We start from the raw sequence: 20,943 nt of genomic DNA, 5'->3' as shown, positions 1-20,943 counted from the left end.
TGAACAAGAAAACAGAGTATCCTCTGTTCCTCTATTGAACAAAGTACTGCAGAAAGTGCAAATTACATATCTTCTCACCCAAAAAACATCAACAACACTAGTAATTAAAAAAAAATTACTATATAAAGAAACAAAAAAAAGTACAATCTTCGATTAAAAAAATATAAATCATAAAGTATCGGCCTTCCTAGTTCGACTCCCCCACTGTCGCTGCCTCGCCCTCCTCTTCCTCCCGTCTTTCTTCGCCTTATCTTTCTCCTTCAAATCTCTTTCGCCTCGTCTTTTATACATCTTGAACGTAATATTTCTCTCCTCAGCCATTTTCCTCACCTTCTCCGTAATCTCCACTGCAATCTCTCGATTATAGAGCTTTTTCAAACCTTTCATCAGCTTCGAAAAGGTATCTGGCTTCGGCATCTCCCCAGATTCCATCATATCCAAACAGTAAGAGCAAGCATCTTTCACATGCCCGTTTGAAAACAGAGCATGTATCCATATCGTCCATGCAGACACATTCACCTCGCACCCTTTCTCGATTATGCAGCCCCACACATCTTTCGCCAGCTGTAATTTATCGTCTCTCAATAGCGAATTCAACAAATCCTTCATTACACCGTACTGCGGAGCGGAAAAAAGACCTCTTTCCACCATTTCTTGGAAATAATCACACGCTTCGACCAAACGGGCTCGCTCCACGAGCCCGCCAATCAAAATGATGTAGGTGTCGACACCTGGCGCAATTCCGTTTTCCTCTAGCTCGTTCATGATTCGGATCCCGCTTTCAATTTCCCCCAATTTGCAAGAAAGTCGGAGAATCGTGTTGTATATGAACAAATCGGGCGAGACCCTAATTTTTTTCATCTCGTTTACAAGTTCCAAGCACTCCTCGAGCTCTTCCTTCTTCTCGTGAGCTAGCATAAAGTATAAATAAGTCGTGGCGTTTGGAATATGCCCTTTTCGTATCATAGCTTCTAGAAGCTCGTGGGCTTTCTTCATCTTGCCCCACTTGCAAAAACCGCTTATTAAAGTCGTGTACGTAACAACATCGGCCTCGCATCCATTTTTCTCCATTTCCGAAAATACCCTCGTAGCCTCTTCCATTTTTTCTCGACCGCATAAAGCTTGAATCATGATTGTGTATGACGTGGCGTTCGGCTCGACCCCGTTTCTCCGCATCTCAACCAATAAATGAGATGCGTCCGCCATTTTCCCCGCCACCGAATATCCGTTGAGTAAATTGTTGTAAACAACTAAATCAGGCTCAAAACCAGCCTCCCTCATTTTAACTAACACCACTTTTGCCTCGATTAATTTCCCTTCTTTACACCAACCGTACAATAAAGATGTGAAGTGTTTTATAGTGGGCTCGAATCTAATCTTCATATCCTCGAACAATAAAGCAGCTTCTTTTACACTACCGTTCTTGCACAAAGCATCCAATAAACAACCGAACGCGTATTCGTCCGGTTCGCACCCGTATTTTGGCATCTCATCCAACACTTCAACAGCCTTTTTCACCATTCTTGCCGATGCGAATCTTCTCATTAAGATAACAAAAACCTCGGGCGATAAAAGGTGAGGACTTTCTTTCCTCATTTCCTCTATAAGAGCCCACACAGCTCCGAACTGCCTCATTTTCGCCAATATTTTAATCATCGATTTATACACATCTTTGTTGTGCCTGTAACCAGGCTGTTTCGATGCCCATACGAAGAATCGGTACCCTAGATTCCCAGCATCACCGCAGCGGTTAAGAACCCGTTCGGTCAAGCCAGACCTCACCACAACACCAGATCCTTGCAGAGCGAGTTCTAATTTCGGGACTCGAGAATGGAATTTTCTCAGTATTCTATATACCTTTTCAACGTCGGCGAAGAAATAATCATCGGGTTCTTGAATTTCTCTCTCCGCATGCGATTCTTGCTCGTTCTTGAGGTGTATGAGATTGTCAAACCCTTTTATCGGTTGATTCATTGTGTTAAAGATTCCGTCTTTGGAAACGGGGTTAACAGGCTCGAGAGGTGGGGTGAGTTTTTGTGATGGAATTTTCGGAGAAAATAGACGTGAATAGGTTGAATAGTGTAGCGATTTTGATGGTTCATTGAAATGAAACGACGAAATAAATTTATTTTTAATAGTGTTCGCCTTGCAAGCAGATAACCGAACATGGGAACTGAAACAGAGAACGCGCAATTTCTTCGAAAGTACTCTTGGCATAATTGTACTTGGGCAATCGAGCTCGTCTCCTTTTTCAGTTACTGCATTGTCTTCTAGTTCCTAAAATCCCAATGCACAAAAAAAACGAAATTTGCAATAAGCTCCTCTTCGTTTCAATCTACTGCAAAAACAGCAAGAAAAAGAACCTAGTCCAGTGAAAACAGAATCAAGAATCATGTAGTAATTCCATTTGAAGCAAATTACGAAAAAACAAAACGAATGAACTCGACCCTAAACTGAACATTCAAAAACCCCCAAAAGTATCCAATTTCAGCTAAAATCATAGAATCCAACTAATTTATACATTTGTAATGAACTTGAACAACCTAAATTTAGTTCACAATAATTACATAAAACCTGCAATAAGAAACCTACAAACCATGAATTTTCTAAACCCTAAACTTTCTTCACATATTTCATATGCTTGATTATAATTTATCAATGCTAAATCAAAACCTATAAAAACATGAATCCTTCTCATTTGCCCAAACACAATCGATTCTTCTGAATGTATATACATAAATATATAATCAGTTTCAAAATTTTACCTTGTATCTTTTTCTGCACGACCTACGGAGGAAATCGATACGCGCAGTGAAAATGTCCAGTTAATTCAAAAAATTTAGCGAAGTTTTCCCCGAACAATCAATCATACTTTTGAAGAATCGGAAAATCGACGAACCGGGTTGACAATTATGATTCGATTTTATAAAAAAAAAAAAAAAATTAGTTTTCTGTGTGGGGAAACGTTGGTGAAGATGAAGGTAAGCAAGCAGCTCTCACTAACAAAAACGAGGAAAACTATTCTCTGCTTCGCGCACAGTTGTGTTAAAAAGGAAAAAAAATATTATTCAATTCAATTTCAATTTTAATTTCAATAATAATCTGTTGATTTAGTTTATTAATATTCAAATATTTGTACCGGTATTTTTTTAAGAATTTGAAACTATGTGGGCTGAAATAATTCTCGATTTTTTTGGGGGGAAAAATAAGGGTAAATCATAGCTAGCCACGTGATAATGTTAAATTACGAAAAAACCCCTAATTTTTGGGTAATTGCAACTATTTTCTCAATTATGAATTTTCTTAAACGTTCTCCTCATGATATTAAATTAACAGATTTTTCTAGGCTTTATGGAATATTATCTAGTTTGTGATTGTTTTACCCATTCCAGATCTCCACTTTGAAACAAATTTGATCATAAAATGCGTCTCTAAGCTTATAAATATTAAATTGTGGTACATATCAAACTATTTTTTTTAATAAAACGGATACAAACTAGACAATATTACACAGAATCTAGAATATTCGTTAAATTTGATAGCGTAAGAAGTGAACATCTAAGAAAATTCATCGTTGACGAGTGGTTTTCCATTATCTAAACTTAACATTAGGGGATGGGGTGGTTTTTCGTTATTTAACCTTAACATTAGTGGTGATCGTACTTTTCCCAAAAAATAAGTGAGATGAAATATATAATTGTGATTTATGGGTGTTAAATTATACTCATTTGTCTCGATTTATTGTCATTTTTTAGTGATGGGCCACAGAAAAGCCCGAAAATTATGGGCTAAAAAACCCATTAATTACTAATAATTGACCCAAAAAAAAAAATCGACCACAGTGGGAGTCGAACCCACGACCTTCTGATCCGAAGTCAGACGCGCTAATCCACTGCGCTATGCGGTCGTTCTTGCTTTAAATTTCAGGTGTAACTATTTATTTCAATTATTTTTATTTTATTTAAAAAAATTTAACACTTTCAAATATCCATAATCTTCATAAGTAAGGAACACCATTACTTTCTTAATACGACAATCTAATCTCATTTATCTACTAAACCAAATAACAAAATGACTCAACTGTCATTACACCACAATAATAAATAGGTCTAGAACCTAAGATGAAGAAACACCTTATATAGCACGGAAACTTCAACTTCTTAACGTTTCCCCATATCACCGTTTCCGTGTCCGTGCTACATAGGAAACACCGCATCTAACTCGTACATAAATGTATGTTAGATTTGTTTGATTTAAGGATCTCGTTATAAAAATATACTATATATGGTTCTATAACGATATATCGCTCGAAAAACTCAAAATATTGAAAGACTTTAATTATTTCTCCTCTTCCTTAGGAGGCCCCTTCCATTTGAAGTTGTCTGCATATGACTTCACCTGCAAACACACACATAGGTAAATAAGCATGCAATCCTTAATATTATCCAACTACCAAGAAAAAAAAAAAAATCAATGTTTTTTCAAATAATCACAAGATGACTAGTAAATACGTATCACCTAAAAATTTAATAGAAACCGAACTGACAATAATAGAAACCGAATTTCAACTGCAATAACGACGCATGCAATAAAAATTTGGTTAACTACGCAATAATAAAATCGAACCTTCAATAGAGGCGTATGGTGCTTCTTGACCTGCAAGTCAAAATAAAATATGATAACATATCGGAACTCGGTTTAACAAATGTCGAAGAGCTAATCAATCTCGTCCTAAATACAAAAATTAAGAAATATTTTTTCAAAATTGGTATTAAATAGAAATTTGACAGTACCGTGTACTCCCAACCATGCCTCTCTGCAAAAGCTTTTGCAGCTTCTTCACTGTTGAAACTCAATCCAGCGTCACCGACATTTGCGTACGGGTCTCCTGTCGATGTCCAGCCCATCAACGGATTTTCCCATCTACGTTTTACCAAACAACCCATGGTTATTTAAATTTGAACGCATATAATCTACACGGAAAATTAAATGACAGATCATCCAATTAGCATCACTAATTATTGAAAATCGATATACCCCGGGAGAGAAACGGAGAAAACATGCCCCAATTGGTCACAAATGCTATATGTGTAGTGATATCATAAAAATAACTAGTTTTAGGATTTGCTTGTTTCGTTTTACCGATGGTGAAAGACCATAATAAAAAAAGGCGAATCCCGATAACACGTGGATCGAATTACACACGTTAAAAACAGAGAGAAATTGGAGAAGAGGCACGTACTTCTGTGTGGACAAGAAATTAATTTTCCACCGCCCGACCTTTCCAGATCCTTGTTGCGTAGCGGTTCGAGCAGGTGAATATATCAGAACCTATAAAAAAATTCACAAAAAAAAAAAAAAAAAAAAAACAATAAAAAGGATTTCGAAAAAAAAGTTACTCAATACACACACATAATTGATAAAAATCTGTAACTTCAGTCTTCCAATTCATGTAGTCTGACTGATAAATCAATCAATTCCAAATCGGCATTTAACAAAGCACACGGAAGGTGACGAAACCCTAACATAGAAACATCGTAAACCCCGATCGAAGAGGTAATTGTTGATACAAAAACTGAAGAAAAAAAATTAAAAAAAAGAAACAATTGATAAAATCTATAATTTCGGTCTTCCAAAACATATTCCAGATTAATCTGACTGAGAAATCAATCGATTTCGAATCGTCATATAACAAATCATAGATCGGAAAACAACATCGGAGAATCAAAGAAGAAGCAGAAAGCACAACCGTACCCGGCGGCGGAGGTGCTCCTGGGGGATGCCGGAGACAATACCGATCTCCACCGGTTTGATTTCCGCCAGAGAATCCTCTGTTGAGAGCGCTTTCGAAAGTGGAGTCAAAGCCGATCGGTAGGCTTTGCCGGAATTGATCGCTATACGACGTCGGAGATAGCTTGCCATTTTTCGCGATTGTTCGATTTGATTTTTTCTATTGCTATTGGAACGAACGAACGAACGAATTATAAATTATTCATTAATAATTTGCGGGAAACTAGAAGGTTCTGTGGGGACGAAAATAATGTTTTTTTATTCGATTTGAAATAAGAAAATTATTTTCTTTTTAATCGAGCTAAATACTATAAAATAAAAGTGATTAATTTTAAATTGGAGATAATGCATAAATCACATTTAATATCGCAATTAAACCTATATAAATTAATACCGTATGAACTAGTAAAATTCTATTAAAGTAGCGAAATATTAAATTATCGAACTAATAATTTAGTTAAATTTTACCGATTTGGGACTAGAAAAAAATTATTATTTAAACGAGATTATTTATTTAACCAAGTTTTATTGCAATAAAAGTTTAGTTAAAATATGAGCTAAACAATTATCAGATCGTTTAACGAAAGAATAAGAACAATGAACTAATGATGTAGCAATAATAAAAAAAAAAAAAAAAAAAAAAAACAATCCTCAATATAAGCTCCGAATGTCGATGATTCTCCGTTGCGAAGAGCCTTTATCACCTTCTAAGATTACCGAATTTCGTCCCTTCTCTCTGGCCGTAAGAGCAAATAAAGATGAGCTTCACAATCTACGAAAAAAATAAAATAGTTAAACAAATGAAAGGGATAAAAATAAATTTCATTAGATTATCAAACATGTTCATTTAGATGGGATTAGGGGTGTTCATACGTTACAACCGTATTGTTCTGAACCGGAATTTCACCACTTCAAATTTTGTCTGTTTACTGAACAGAACTATTCGGTTCGCTAGGATTTTGTACCGAAAAATTCAGAACAGTCCAGGTTACTACCAGTAAAACCGAAATATATTTTCTTATTTTAGAAAAGGTAAAAAAAAAACAATTTAAACGAAATAATTCTTGAATTTGACATTCAATTGTCAATAATCGACCCTAAAAACAAAAATAAATAAATTATCAATACAGGATAATTTGTTAACAACGAAAAAAAATATCAATCTATAAGTACTTTATAATTTTTTTAAAACTTAAAAGAATTTAAATTAAAAGAAAAAAAATAAATATATATTAAATATTTAGGTATTTGGTACAGTATGGTATACCGAACATCGATACCGTAAACCATACCGAATACCGGAATCCAAAAAAAAATTACGACATACACCGAATTTTCGGTTCGGTAAACACCATTAGGTGGGACAAAGTAGTGGGCCCGTTCACTTACTAACGGGCCAATATACAGTAAAGCCCAACTATTTAAAATAAATAAAAAAAAGCCCATATTACAATTATTATAGAAACATAGAAAAGCAAAAAAGGAAAAAATAAATGAGGTGAAAAGAAGAACAGAAACAGCACAGTGATAGAGAGAGAGCGAGAGACGTGGCGTTCTAGACCGACGGAGGAGAGGCGAAACCGCCGTGAATCGGTATGTGCCTACTTTTTCAGTCCTGTTAAACTGAATTAGGGTTTCTCAACTAGCTTTTTTTCCCGCTTTGCCGCCGAAGGCGAAGGAGGCGTGGTGGCGTCTAGCCGCGGACTCCGCCTTTAAATGGCGAGAACTCGAATTCATCTCCGCCCATCGCCGTGGTTCAATGGCGGCGCCGATGAGTTTTCTCTTTTGAATGTGATATAATTCTTCTGATTTTGATGATGGTTTAAAGTTGTTTTTTTTTTTTGCGAATTGACGTGCATGTTAAAGGTTGTTTGTATTAATTAATTAAATTTAATTAAATTAAAATTTCTTAGGGATCGTCAATTTTAGTTCTTTTTTTTATTTAAATTTTTGTTAATTTATCTAGAATTTTGAGGCGATTTACGATTCAGTATATGCTGGGAACATTCAGTATTTGTGAAATGCAGAGCACAGGGGAAAGGGGGGCCATGGCCCCCCAACATTTCTCAAACCTTGTAATTTTATATTGAAATATATATTTTTTTCGAGTATAATAGCATTAACGGACCCCTCATTCGGCTCCCGTGGACTTATAATAGCTTGATCTTATTAAGAAATTTATTTGTCAAACAAGTTCATCTATTTTATTTTATTTTTATTTTTTATTTGGTTGGAAGATTAGTATTTGGTTGGAAGATTTAGTATTTTATTTGTCGTGTCTCTTTCGTTTTTGTAGAGAAGATCCTAATCCTATAATGGGTGCTCCTAAGCAAAGGTGGACATCAGAAGAAGAATCGGCACTCAAAGCCGGTGTTCAAAAACACGGTGTTGGAAAATGGAGTGTCATACTTAAAGATCCCGAGTTTAATCCAGTATTGCGATTGCGCTCGAACGTGGATCTTAAGGTAGAAATGTGTTGCCTTATCCGACAAATTTTGTAAATGTGACGTAATATGCGAACAATTTTAATAATTGTTACCTCAATATATTTATTAACTTTTTTTTTTTGTCGTTTTCCTAAATCGATTCGTTTAATACTATTTATTCAACAGGATAAATGGCGAAATTTGAATTGCATGGTAAATGGATTGGGGTCTCGAAACAGGGGAAATAGTGCAAATAAGAACACTCAGTCGGCTCCAAAGATCGACGAAGGCACTGCAATCGAGAATGTGGTGATTGAAAAGGAATCTGTTGCTCTTGATGCCGCCACACCTCTTGCTGCGATAAACGAGACGATTCAAGATGAGACAATTCAGGATGCTAAGGATGGTAGCTCGATAAATCAAATTCCAAGGTTTAATATTACATTTTTTTTTGTCATGTTCCTTAATTATTGTTGTGGCTTTACTTTTCAATTATACCTCAATAACTATAAATAACAAACCGAAAGCCTCACTAACCAAATAATCACATTAAACACGTCGTTGATTCAATAAATTACCAAGTTTTCGTTTCGATTTTCTTCATTTGGTACATCTGTAAACCATAATTTGGGAAAAAAGGGTCACTTTTGTTTTTGCAACCACGTCGGCAAGTTCTTCTGAATCCCTAGATGAACATTATTAGTTGAAATAAATATTTTATAAATTCATAATGCTAATATTCTAAATTGAATAGCGAGCCAAAACCATAATTGAACGCCTAACTGGCATTTCTGTTGGTATTGGATAAATAACGGATTTTCGGTTTACGCAGTATGTCGAATTGTGAACATCTTTAATTATATCGAGTCTCCCCTAAAGTGGAAAAAAATCAAGAAACGTTGGTTGCTTTATTACAAATTAGTGGTTGCGTGGTTATATATGCTCTCGATGTGCTCTTTTGTGCTTCGGAATTCAAACATGTTAATTTCGAATATATTTAATAAGTTCTGATGTGATTATTTTTCGTGAACATAGGCTGGACGATCTAATTTTGGAGGCTATAACAAAATTGAAGGAACCTCGAGGATCCAATCGCAAATCAATTGCTTCTTACATAGAGGTAATAATATTTAGGATCCAGTCTCAAATCAGTCGCACGATACAACTTCCCATGATGCGATTTCTGATTGTTTTGGTTTATAAATGTTTAAATACGATAGGATCATCACTCGGCATTTCCGGACTTGGAAAGGGATTTGGCTGCAAATCTGAAGATTCTGACAGGAAATGGACAATTGGTTAAGGTACTTTTAATTCGGCTAAAATCTCATTAATGGTCCCTCATCTTCACATTTAGTCTCACTTTAGTCCCTCATGTCTTAATTGTCTCATTTTCATCCCTCATCTCCATAATCCATCTCATATATCATTCCTTGGTGTATAAACATGTTAACTTCAACGGAATCTTTTTAAAAACGGATGGAATATTCCATTGTTAGAATTATTTTTGATAAATTATGACTTTTTTCAATAAATAATAAAGTTTGTAATTTAAAATAATATTTGCAACCAACAAAAATATAACGTATAAATATATAACTTAAAAATTACTATTTTTATTAAATATTAATTTATATTAATATAAAACGAATCATTTATTTTATGGATATATGACTTGAATAAATTTTTATGATCTTATGTTAATATGTAAAGAACTAATTCAATTATATATGTTTTTCTAGTTTTTATTAATTTATTTATAGTTTATTACAAATAATTATAAGAATAGAATATTTCATCCAATAAATAAAACATTCCGTTAAAGGTAACTAAATTATATACCGAAGGTCTATATTGAGATAGATTGTAGAGCTGGAGGATGATAATGAGACAATTGAGACATTAGGGACTAAAGTGTGTATATTTATTAATTTGTTTCGGTTGTCTATTTTTTTTGTTTTCCTTATTACCAATCTATAATGGACAGGTGAAGCGTCAGTACAGGATCGCTCCAAATCCGAGGTCAATAGCTTCGGTTGTGCTGAAAGTCAAAGAGCCACCGTTGACTCAATTTGAAGCAAAGAAGGATCTGTTGGAATGGGAGCGAAACGGGATTGTTCCTCTTACCAAGGCACAGATTGACGCTGAGCTGGAGAAGATGAAAAGCATGAGCGCGAAAGAAGCAGTTGCAGCTGCTGCAAAAGCACTTGCAGAAGCAGAAGCTGCAATTGCCTTAGCTGAGGCAGCTGCATTAGAAGCTGAGGAAGCAGAAGCCGAAGCAGAAGCCGCGCACTGCTTTGCTAACGCAGCCCAAAAGACGCTTAATTATAACTTCGTCCATGCCTGGTAATATTCAAAATCCTTCGAATTCTGGTTGTTCGTAAAAAGGAAATTTTATGCGGTTTTTTTTTTTTTTTTGGCATCCTTAGGCCGTGTTTGCAAATGTTGTGAAAATAACTAGGGGTTTATTCTATTTAACACCCCTATGTTTACTCTAATTGTCCAAAAACTTCCCGTGTTATAGATATTAGCAAAACTCCCCCCGCTAACTACCTCTAAAAATCCCTCATATGGATTTTTTTGGCTAATATTTATTATACGGGGAGTATTGTAGTAATTCGGTATAAAGCAGAGGGTACTAAATACAATAAACTCAATTTTGTTTTTGGGTATCTACTAACATCTTATCGACCGACTTCAAATATTTATGAACTTGCAACTTGTTTTCGTTTATATGACGTTTTTTTCCTTCTTCATGAATATGCAGAATCGCCGGTTTGGAGCAACTTTGTAACTCCGTCGTCAAAATTGTGGCAATCTGTTCATCAATTTTTAACCATGCCCATATGATATATAGGTAAGTTATAAAGTTGTAAATATTTAAAAAAAGAAAATTGTGTCCATGTAATAGTTTACAACTAATTTATAAACTCTGGCTTATATCAAACTTAGACATAGAATATATATAGATGGTGGTTCAAATATATGTTTATCTTTCATGACATATATTTGTTTTGTTATAAAATTATATATCATGGTTTCAATTACTATTTTTGATTATCTTATGTTATAAAATTAGTATCATGATTTGTGTTATAAAATATATGATAAAAAAGCGATTATGTTAGTAGAACGGCGTCGTGTCGCATCTACAAAATTCAGTGTAATTTGTTATATACATGAACCTCCAAATAGTTTGTTCTATGTTATGTCCGGTGATTTATACTAAATTATATGCTACCATATACGTATGTGTATACGCTGTAGACATCGAAATTTTGAGATAAATTACTAATTAATAACCAAAATAAATCGGTTATTAATTTAGGTCTCAAATTAAAGTCCATAATATATTTGGGCTTTAAAATGTCTGGCCCACTCTACAAGTCGAGAAACCCTAACCCTAGATTGTGTCTATAAAAGAAGATCTTTGGTGCATGTAAAAAACAGACTCACACAGACACATATCGAGCTCTCAAGCTCACGTCTCGAGCCTCCGCCTCAAATTCATAATATATTTTGAATTCGTGGTGTTCGTGATAGGAAATCATATATATTCGATTCCTCGAATTCATAACATATTTAAATTCGAGATGTTCGTGATAGGAAATCATATGTTCGATTCAAGAACAAGCTTTTAAGCCCTTGAATCAAAATTAGAATAAGAGAGAAGAATCAGGAGAATCACGGAGATTTGTAATCCGCTTTCGTTTGATTAATAAATTTATTTGTTCCCTATTTTTCTTGTCTCGTATTTATTATATTTTACAGACTTGAAAAATTTGTGGTTTACATACGCATACAAATTTATACTTATTTTACACGCATCTACATACAAATTACAATATATCATACAAATCTATTGTGAAAATCCTATATTTAATAATTTTGGTTTCACCAAAAAGATATTCATTGCATGCAAAGCATTACAAATATAAGAACAAAAGTCAATATAAGACGTTAAATATAGCAACGCCGTAGATATGATGTGGACCACCTTAAATACAAACAAAGTTATATTAAATTTACTTTGGATGTCATAATCACTGATTGATTAACATATTACACATATCTTACACATGATTTAATAAATTAAAAAAGAAAAATCAGAATACAAACTTCCTGGGCTTTATGTTTTGTTTAATTTAGTACAACAAGCAGACTACAGATTGATTAATCAAGACTGGCTGATTATTCAATTCAATACATATATCCGAATCACAAACTCGAAAAAAAAAAAAAAAAAAAAAAAAAAAGGAGGAGCACCTCACAGAAGGGCATTTTAATTTATTTGTTGGGAGTTGATTGATCAATCAACTACAAGCTTCCAGCTGGCACCACGAACAAACTGATTAATCGGTATTTGCTATATTAACTGTTATGTACAAGGAAACAAGGGATTTCCTTATCCAAAATGACTGTCTGCTGCAAACACGAAACAACTATCGTTTTTTTTTAATTGCAAATTAGGCCTCGAGGTAACCTTTTTTTTGCAAGTAAGAAACAACTTTTTCGGCCAGAACTGCTGGAGAATCGCACGTTTCTTCACTTTGATGCAATACTATCTGGGAAAGTGCAAAACGTATTAATATTATGGTGTCACAAATAATAGATGCAAAAAAAAAAAAAAGATTTGATGACAAAGGCCGTTTTGTTTGCCCGTGTCGTAAATACACCTAAAAGAGGGTTGTGAAATTAGTGAGTTAAATCAACATTTTTTCATTGCCAAATAGAAATACATACCTCACAGTTCAATGGTGGTTCATATGGATCATCAACACCTGTGAAACCTGTGTAAAGCCCAAGCAGAAATATCAATTTTTTGAAAATCGGAAAATTTAAACATCATGTAGAAGCATCAAATAAATATTAAGAATTTCATTTTGGGGGTACGTATTTACAGAGCGTAGTGAAATAAAGATGATCTATTTAGCTGCCTAGAAAATTAAAACTGGTGATTTTTTTCTGCCCAGGAAACCACATTTCGACACCTACGATTCTGGTACTACTAGTAATAGACGAACATCAAAAAACCGACATAAAGTGATTCAACAACCAACCATTCTTTAAAAATATTCCATGTAGCCATTGTTCCATGATCGGGCGCAAAAAAAATCAAATGCATGTGAATGCATATGGATAATGGCAATGGTAAGAGGAGCAATGGGTACCCCACCTCCCACCCACCCCAAATCAGAAGGTCATAAACGACATTTGTAGTTCTTTTATTTATTTTTTTCCCCAACGATTGTGTAGTGGACATAAATATGCTGTTCCGAAGGCAAAAGTATCAAGAAAAGAGAACGGTTTGGGGAGATTGCTAAGCCCAGGCTATAAAGGTGATGTGTGTGTGTGTCTATATATATATATATATATATATATATATATATATATATATATATATATATATATATATATATATATAGTGGATTGATGAATGCAAAAAGAAAAGAAAGAACAAGATATTAGAATCTAAATTTCTCGATGAGAATATGGGACACACCCTTGATTTTTCCAGCGCGCGCAAGCTTATATAATCCCTTAGGATCCCTTGTCTCACAAACTTGTAAAGGCACATCCATGTACACCTGCAGATTAAACAATTACAGTTCAACTTTCACGCAGCTTTTTCTTACTTGAGTACTTTGCTTGTTCACATGCAGAAACAAAAGGAAACTTAGAACAGATGTCAAATTTCCAAAGGCGGAAGAAATAACCTCGATAAAATCTCCATCAGGCAGTAAATCTCGACAGGCATCTCGCTCCTTCCTAAAAGGAGATATTAAACTTGCAATGCAAATGAGTCCAGCATCTGCAAAGAGCTTCGCCACCTCTCCTGTATAAAAAAAAACACAAATAATTAATCAGCTGATAATCGAACATCAAACTTCAAAATAATGAAAAAAGTGTGAAGATAATAACCAACCTATCCTTCTTATGTTCTCAGCTCTATCTTCAGCTTTAAAGCTAAGATCACGGTTCAAACCATGTCTGCAGTTATCCCCATCAAGTATATAGGTGAGTTTTCCTCTCGCATGTAAGGCACGACTTAAGGAACAAGCCACAGTGCTCTTTCCTGAAGTAAAAATCCAAGTAATTCATAAAATACCAATTTCTCAGGATTGAAGAATAAAAAGTAGCTACAATAAAAGAGGCCTAAATTAACGACTTCTCTTACTTTTCCCCTTTCGGGGATTCTAAGAATCTCTATAGAGATTTCAAGACGACTCTACAATGGATCACATGAATAAAGATACAGCACTTAACCTATTGCAGCAAAAGTCAATAGAATCCTATTTTCTCCTCAATAACTGCTACATACATACCTAACTCAGTACCGAAAAAATTACGATCAGAAACTATCTTTCTTTTTCGCATCTTCTGAAAATCGTAACTTTAGAACTGCATATCGAAAACTAATCATATGACGACTCTCTTATCCAATACCATAATAGTTGTGTCCCGAAATCTAGTGCGTTAATATATCCATTACGACGTTAAGCTAACGAATTTCAATTAGCCGCGGCGGTCTCCGTTTCAAGATATAGAAATAATAGGAAATTTGTATGCACCTATAGATTTAAGATTCAACAATCACAACTACATTTAATTTATGGGTAATACCGAAATTAATCGTAATTAACAATCAGATTTAGAGTTTATGGTCCCTGAATTAACCTGATCCACTCAGCCCAGTGATCCAAATAACACAGCCCTTCTGATTAAGCAACTCCTCCCTATCGTTCTTCTCCACAGAGCACTTATGCCACACAATATTCGACGAATTTCCGACTGTAGACATCTCAACCGCAGTTTTCCCTTTGTTTAAACAATAAAATCATCCATATTAGATAGCTGAAGGAAACAACGCAGAAGAAATACATATAATAATTATTTAAAAAAAAAAAGGTACCAGAAGAACCGCCGCAATCGCCGTTTACAGCGTCGGCGGCGGCGTAATCGAGCCGCGGAGATTTCGCCTGTCCGATGGAGTGCGTCGTCGTTTTGGAAGCTTCCATTGCCTTAATTGGCGCGAAGAATCTCGATCTCGCCGCAGCACCGCCGCAAATCTCGAATTTCTTAACGCCGCCGAAAAACGCGGTCGCCTTGGGAGGGGTCGATTTGGCGTATAATGCCTCCGAAGGGTCTAATTTACACAAATTCAACGTCTGATTACCAAGCACCGCCGCCGCCATGTTTATTTTATTCCTCAAAATTACAAACTAAGCCAATTCCTTTCACATCAATCGGGAAAAAAAAAATTAAAAACAAAAAAAAAAAAAAAAAACAAAAAACACAAAAATTAAAAATAATTTTAAAAAAAATGCGAAACTGAAACCGCCGTCGATTTAATTGTGACGGAATTCAGCAAAAGCATTATACGACGATGAAACGACGATTGGATTGAACTGCTGCTTGAATTTCGGACGCACAAAAAAACACGTAAAACCGCAAATTGTTCAATTATTTTGCAGCATACGCCAATAAATTTGGATTTTATTCCCAAAAAAATTAAAAAAATAAATAATTGATGATATTGATGTTTAAATGTGGGTGCAAATACACATTGGAATCCCACCGATATGCGATATATACTTACATTATATTATAGACGCAAACGCCACGAGTCACCGTACTGAATATTGATTGATGTTGGGAGGCTCCTTTCATTTCTATTAATGTTTATTCAAATTCCCATTTTATATGGCTCTTGGTTGAGCTTATAGTGGAAATTAAACGGAACAAATTAACATTTTCGGAAAAATTCTATTTTTTATAAGAGAAAATAATTTTAATCTAATTGGTAAAAATGGAATCTCGAAAACTTGCACCAAAGGACGAAATTCCTCGCTCCCCCATTATTTGGTCCGATAAGTAGTTGATGGAGGGATGTAAATTCATGGTGACTCAACGGCCCGTTGGAATCTCGAAAACTTGAATGAAAAAGAAATGTAACCAAACAAAATAGTTTCAAAATCGAATTGTTTCGAATCGTAATCGGTTTTTACTCGTTTTGTATTATAAGTGTAGTTTTAGAGAATAAGAACTTTTGAATATACAGTTGAACCTCTATAAATTAATATAGTTCGGATTAGCCAAAATTTTATTAATTTAACGAGATATTGATTTAGTGATTTCTTTTTTCAGCTTGTTGTTCTTAAGTTGGAAGTGGACGAAATTTTTATTTTTGAACAAGATTATTAATTAATCGAGGTTTTGTTGTATAGATAAATTTAAAATTAAAGTCTAATTTGCATTCCAATTGAATTAATAAAAAAAATTAAGGATCGGCAAGTTTTTAAAATTTTAGTGTAAAATACAATTTTACCCCTTTATTAAAGCTTAGGTAGATCTTATGTAGGCTAATTTTCTTTTTGCTTCGAAAACTGTCATTCGTTAATGTTTTTTTTTATATATAAATTGTTTATTCTCTTAATTCACCTCATTCACTTAAATTTAGTCAAAAAAAAAAAAAAAAAAAAAAAAAAAAAAAAAAAAACCTAGTATCTCATCCCATGCAAATGACAGAGACAAATTCAAGATTAAATTATCATGGAACAAAACACGCTCCAACAAAAAATATAATAAAAAATAATGGGCATATTACAAATAAGCCCATCAGTGGGAACTTATTCATAAAGAGATCCAGACAATATTCTCCTTTACCAATAAGTCCACACATGGTCCAGATTTATGTAAAGGACTAAAATAACCCCTCATACTTTTATATGCTCCAATTTCATCCTTAACTTAATTTAACTTCAATTTGACCCCAAATTTCACAAATTATTCAATTTTGACCCAAAACTTTTTTTTTTTCACAAAATTTTTTTTTTCAAAAACTTTTTTTTTCCGCCGGATTCCGGCGTTGACTTTTTTTTTTTTTTTTTTTTTTTTTTTTTTTTTTCTTCCGGGTTTTTTTTTTCCGGATTCCGGCGTTGACCGGCGGTCAACGCCGGTCTCCGGCGTTGACTTTTAATTTTTTTTTTTTTTTTTTTTTTTTTTTTCTTCCGGATTTTTTTTTTCCGGATTCCGGCGTTGACTTTTAATTTTTTTTTTTTTTTTTTTTTTTCTTCCGGATTTTTTTTCCGGATTCCGGCGTTGACCGGCGGTAAACACCGGTCTCCGGCGTTGACTTTTTTTTATTTTTTTTTTAATTTTTTTTTCTGTAACTTTTTTTTCCGTTTAAACAACAATATTGCTTTGAATGACAGTAATATTAACTATATTACTGTTAAACACAGTAAAAATAACTAAACTATAGTTTAACACAGTGATATTGCTATATTAATCTCTAACACATTAATATTAACACAACAAAATTCATTATTATTGTATAATAAAGTAATATTACTATGTTGTCCGTTCAACAAATGTAAACAAAATAAAAAAAACCAAAAGAATTAATATTACTGTGAGTGACAGTAATATTACTATAGCAACAGTAATATTACTATAGCAACAGTAATATTACAATAGTAGACAGTAATATTATTACGTTACTCCGTGAATAACTCAAACAAACAAAATATCCAAACAAAAGAATAATATTGATGTGGTTGACAGGAATATTACTATAACAAACAGTAATATTACCGTCAACCACAGTAATATTATTGTGTTTACAGTAATATTACAATAATAGACAGTAATATTAATACAAACACCACAAAAAAATAATAATATTGATGTTGTTGACAGTAATATTATTGTGTTTACAGTTATTTTACTGTCAACGATAGTAATATAATTACGTTGACTTGTCAACAAATCAAAAAAAAATAAAAAAAAATAATAATAAATAAAAAAATATAATATTGCATTAATTTACTGTCAACGGCAACACAATTACATAAATGTAATGTCAACGGCAGTACAATTACGTTAATTAACTATCATTGACAGTATAATTACGTTAATTTACTGTCAGTGACAGCACAATTACGGTCAACGTTTAGCGGCGGACGTGGAAAAACAAAACAAACCAAACAAAACAAAACAAAAAACTTAAAAAAACACTAAAAAAAGAGACCGCCGGAAACCGGCGAAAAAATCCGGAAGAAAAGAAAAGAAAAAAAAAAAGAAAAAAGCAAAAAAAAAAAAAAAAAAAAAAAAAGTCAACGCCGGAGACCGGCGTTGACCGCCGGTCAACGCTGGAAACCGGCGAAAAAATCCGGAAGAAAGAAAAAAAAAAAAAAAAAAATTTAAAAAAGTCAACGACGGAATCCGGCGGCAAAAAAAAGTTTTTGAAAAAAAAAATATTTTTTGAAAAAAAAAAATTTTGGGGTCAAAATTTAATAATTTGTGAAATTTGGGGTCAAATTGAGATTAAATTAAGTTAAGGATGAAATTGGAGCATATTAAATTATACTCCAAAAAAAAGTCAAAATTGAATTTTTGTGGTCAAAATTGAACTTTTATGGACAAAATTGATTAATTTGGATTACAATTAAGAATTGGGTATAAATGGTTGAGGGTAATATTGGGATATACATGAATGTTTCCTTTAGTTATAATAAATATTAAAGGGATGGGCTTATTGGTAAAAGAGATATGTCCCCTAAACCTAGAATAATAAACATGCTTGGTTGGGGACTTTTGCATAAAAATCCCAAAAATAATTTAATTTAATATATAGAAACAAAAAAGACATCGGACCAACTTCACATTAAGAATCGTCCAAAGTAAATAATTAACATAACACGAGACTTATGCCATACAAACATGCTTACATGTAACTAAAATTAATGTAATTGAATTATGATACAATCAAAATATATCTCGAAATAGTAGACCAAATTATTACAGTAAATCAAACTCTACCTCTTATATTGAGGTTGTCGTTTGATTTTTTTTTTTTTCTTTTTGGTACAATTTTTAAAAAAATAATTAATGCCACATATTTAAATGGTTGAAATTCAAAATTGTCTGTGGCCCTCTAGATTAAAATGTGAAGCACGCGAAGCATAAGATAAGTGTCAATTATAAGCTGGTAGATAATTTTTTATTTTAATTTGAGTGCATATATCGTTCAAAAAGAGACAAAAAATATTATTTCTTAAAGTTGCACATATCAATTAAATATTTTATTTCTTGATTCATTAATTGATGTTGTGCTGTCATTTTATTTCTATACTATATACTTGTACTAGTTGTTAAACTAAAATAATTTTATTGATTTTATTTTGATACACAAGGAAGTTTATTGGCTAGCCAGTTGCAACTTGCAAGCCACATGGTGTCTTTTTATTTAGTATTTGAGCTGTAAATCCACATAATATTTTATTTTCAACTGAATTATGTTTTGCATCTATAACTGTATAATTTCATTATTAAAATCAAATTATATTTTTCAAGTTAGTTTCTCTCACTTTAATTCAACTAGAACTAGATGTTCAATTGTGTCGGACACTCGAGGACAACTGCCGAACACCTTATGAGTCATTTTGCAATTTTTAAAAAGTTAAAAATATGTTTGAATAGCAAAATTTTAAATACTTTTATTGTTTTTCTAATTATTTTACACGATTTAATGATCAATTGCAAATTGATAGTTGTTAGTAAAATTTATTTTGAATATGTTTCTATGAAAACATATCAAAAGAATTTATATATAAATAAAAACTTATATATATGTTTATATATCATATTTATAAGTACACCCTTATAATTTTAGTATTTACATATTTTCCCTAAGTTCCCGTGTTCCCATTTTGGGATATGCCATTTCTCTGTATCTTTTTTCCCGTTTTTTCATATCACCGTTTCCGTATTCGTGCTACATATGACACAATATATCCAATTTCAGAATATAAGCTATGAAGAAAATTTGAAATATCGGATTAAAAATCTAATTGTTTAATCGTTCACTGTTGGGCGAATACCTACACGCAAGTGCACGTATCGTACAAGTAATATAGTGGACTAAAAGTCCGGATATCGAACCCACAGGGAATATTTAATTATCTAATCCTAGACGCTAAATTCTACCAATTGTTATCAAGCCCACCCTACACAGTCGAATTTTAGAGAGAATTAACTAAATTAAATTAAAAAGCAAATTAAAACGACAAAGCAAGAAAACAATTTAAAACGAAGATTTAATCAAGATAAGCAAGCCTAGGATTTTATTCTTCCCCCTATGTGATTATTACTCCCCCAATTCCTTCAATTATGCAAGCAATTAACCCGGATTATTAACCTAAGATGCTAAAATAATCATAACCCGCTTCCGCGTGTATTACGATTCTAATACTCTAGATTCGATTACTATATTCCTATGCAATTAATTCTAGAACACAGCATTAAACACAAATCTCAATAATGGCTACCTAAGAGATTAACTATATTCTTATGTTAATACCACAAAGGCTCTTCTACCACAGTTCTAATTATTAACCCGATCTTCCGATTCATGCGATTAACAATAACATAAAAGCACATAAGTTGATCAAGTTCATGCAGTTAATAAAACAAGTAGAAGAAATAATCCGGAATTAAAACTTGCATAAAATCATAGAAAAGGGTTCATAAATCCCACATAGGGTTCCAAATAAAATCCTAGAAATAAGAAAATTAGCTACTCATGATTAAAGGAAAAACACAAATAAAATAAGTCATAAACGATAAATCTATGCTTAGAGTCTTCGAATTCTTCGTCTTCGTTATTGATTTGTTGCTCTCCAAATTGCGTAAAAAGATCCCCTAATTGTGTGCTTGGATTGGT

General features: G+C 33.1%; 4 protein-coding genes and 1 non-coding gene across 8 annotated transcripts; 1 reads left to right on the top strand and 4 right to left on the bottom strand.

Moving 5' to 3' along the window:
- On the bottom strand, window positions 1-3,098 carry LOC105966625 (putative pentatricopeptide repeat-containing protein At5g65820). 3 transcript variants are annotated; one of them, XM_088826515.1, is made up of 2 exons: window positions 2,766-3,098; window positions 1-2,335 (listed from the first exon to the last, which is right to left on the bottom strand). In XM_088826515.1, exon 2 carries the CDS (start codon window positions 2,215-2,217, stop codon window positions 169-171), a length of 2,049 nt encoding a protein of 682 aa, XP_088682641.1. In that variant the 5' UTR covers window positions 2,218-2,335; window positions 2,766-3,098; the 3' UTR covers window positions 1-168. The 3 variants fall into 3 exon arrangements, with proteins under 3 accessions (XP_088682641.1, XP_012846672.2, XP_088682642.1); XM_012991218.2 differs by having other exon boundaries at window positions 1-2,277; window positions 2,766-3,018; XM_088826516.1 differs by having other exon boundaries at window positions 1-2,338; window positions 2,766-3,009.
- A 735-nt stretch (window positions 3,099-3,833) lies between these two features.
- On the bottom strand, window positions 3,834-3,907 carry TRNAR-UCG (transfer RNA arginine (anticodon UCG)). Its single transcript has one exon. It is a non-coding gene; the product is annotated as a tRNA-Arg (tRNA).
- Window positions 3,908-3,934: 27 nt separating this feature from the next.
- On the bottom strand, window positions 3,935-6,049 carry LOC105966615 (NADH dehydrogenase [ubiquinone] iron-sulfur protein 4, mitochondrial). Its single transcript, XM_012991204.2, has 5 exons — window positions 5,755-6,049; window positions 5,243-5,331; window positions 4,794-4,923; window positions 4,627-4,656; window positions 3,935-4,398 (listed from the first exon to the last, which is right to left on the bottom strand). The coding sequence occupies exons 1-5, from the start codon at window positions 5,920-5,922 to the stop codon at window positions 4,339-4,341; spliced, it is 477 nt and encodes a 158-aa protein (XP_012846658.2). The 5' UTR covers window positions 5,923-6,049; the 3' UTR covers window positions 3,935-4,338.
- Window positions 6,050-7,247: 1,198 nt separating this feature from the next.
- On the top strand, window positions 7,248-11,276 carry LOC105966634 (single myb histone 1). The gene is made up of 7 exons (XM_012991228.2): window positions 7,248-7,383; window positions 8,087-8,255; window positions 8,403-8,647; window positions 9,252-9,336; window positions 9,437-9,520; window positions 10,204-10,562; window positions 10,984-11,276. Coding segments are annotated over exons 2-7 (924 nt in total). The 5' UTR covers window positions 7,248-7,383; window positions 8,087-8,105; the 3' UTR covers window positions 10,985-11,276.
- Window positions 11,277-12,214: 938 nt separating this feature from the next.
- Window positions 12,215-15,985, bottom strand: LOC105966629 (adenylyl-sulfate kinase 3). 2 transcript variants are annotated; one of them, XM_088826464.1, is made up of 8 exons: window positions 15,817-15,985; window positions 15,130-15,451; window positions 14,895-15,035; window positions 14,143-14,292; window positions 13,934-14,052; window positions 13,720-13,804; window positions 12,960-13,006; window positions 12,215-12,781 (listed from the first exon to the last, which is right to left on the bottom strand). In XM_088826464.1, exons 2-8 carry the CDS (start codon window positions 15,410-15,412, stop codon window positions 12,683-12,685), a joined length of 924 nt encoding a protein of 307 aa, XP_088682590.1. In that variant the 5' UTR covers window positions 15,413-15,451; window positions 15,817-15,985; the 3' UTR covers window positions 12,215-12,682. The 2 variants fall into 2 exon arrangements, with proteins under 2 accessions (XP_088682590.1, XP_088682591.1); XM_088826465.1 differs by lacking the exon at window positions 15,817-15,985 and having other exon boundaries at window positions 15,130-15,814.
- Window positions 15,986-20,943: the final 4,958 nt, after the last annotated feature.

The sequence above is a fragment of the Erythranthe guttata genome, chromosome 12, assembly GCF_056151865.1.
Source record: "Erythranthe guttata isolate IM_541 chromosome 12, IM_541, whole genome shotgun sequence".
NCBI classification, from domain to species: Eukaryota; Viridiplantae; Streptophyta; class Magnoliopsida; order Lamiales; family Phrymaceae; genus Erythranthe; species Erythranthe guttata.
Note: the sequence above shows the minus strand (reverse complement) of the source record. Positions and strands in the feature narration are given on the sequence as shown.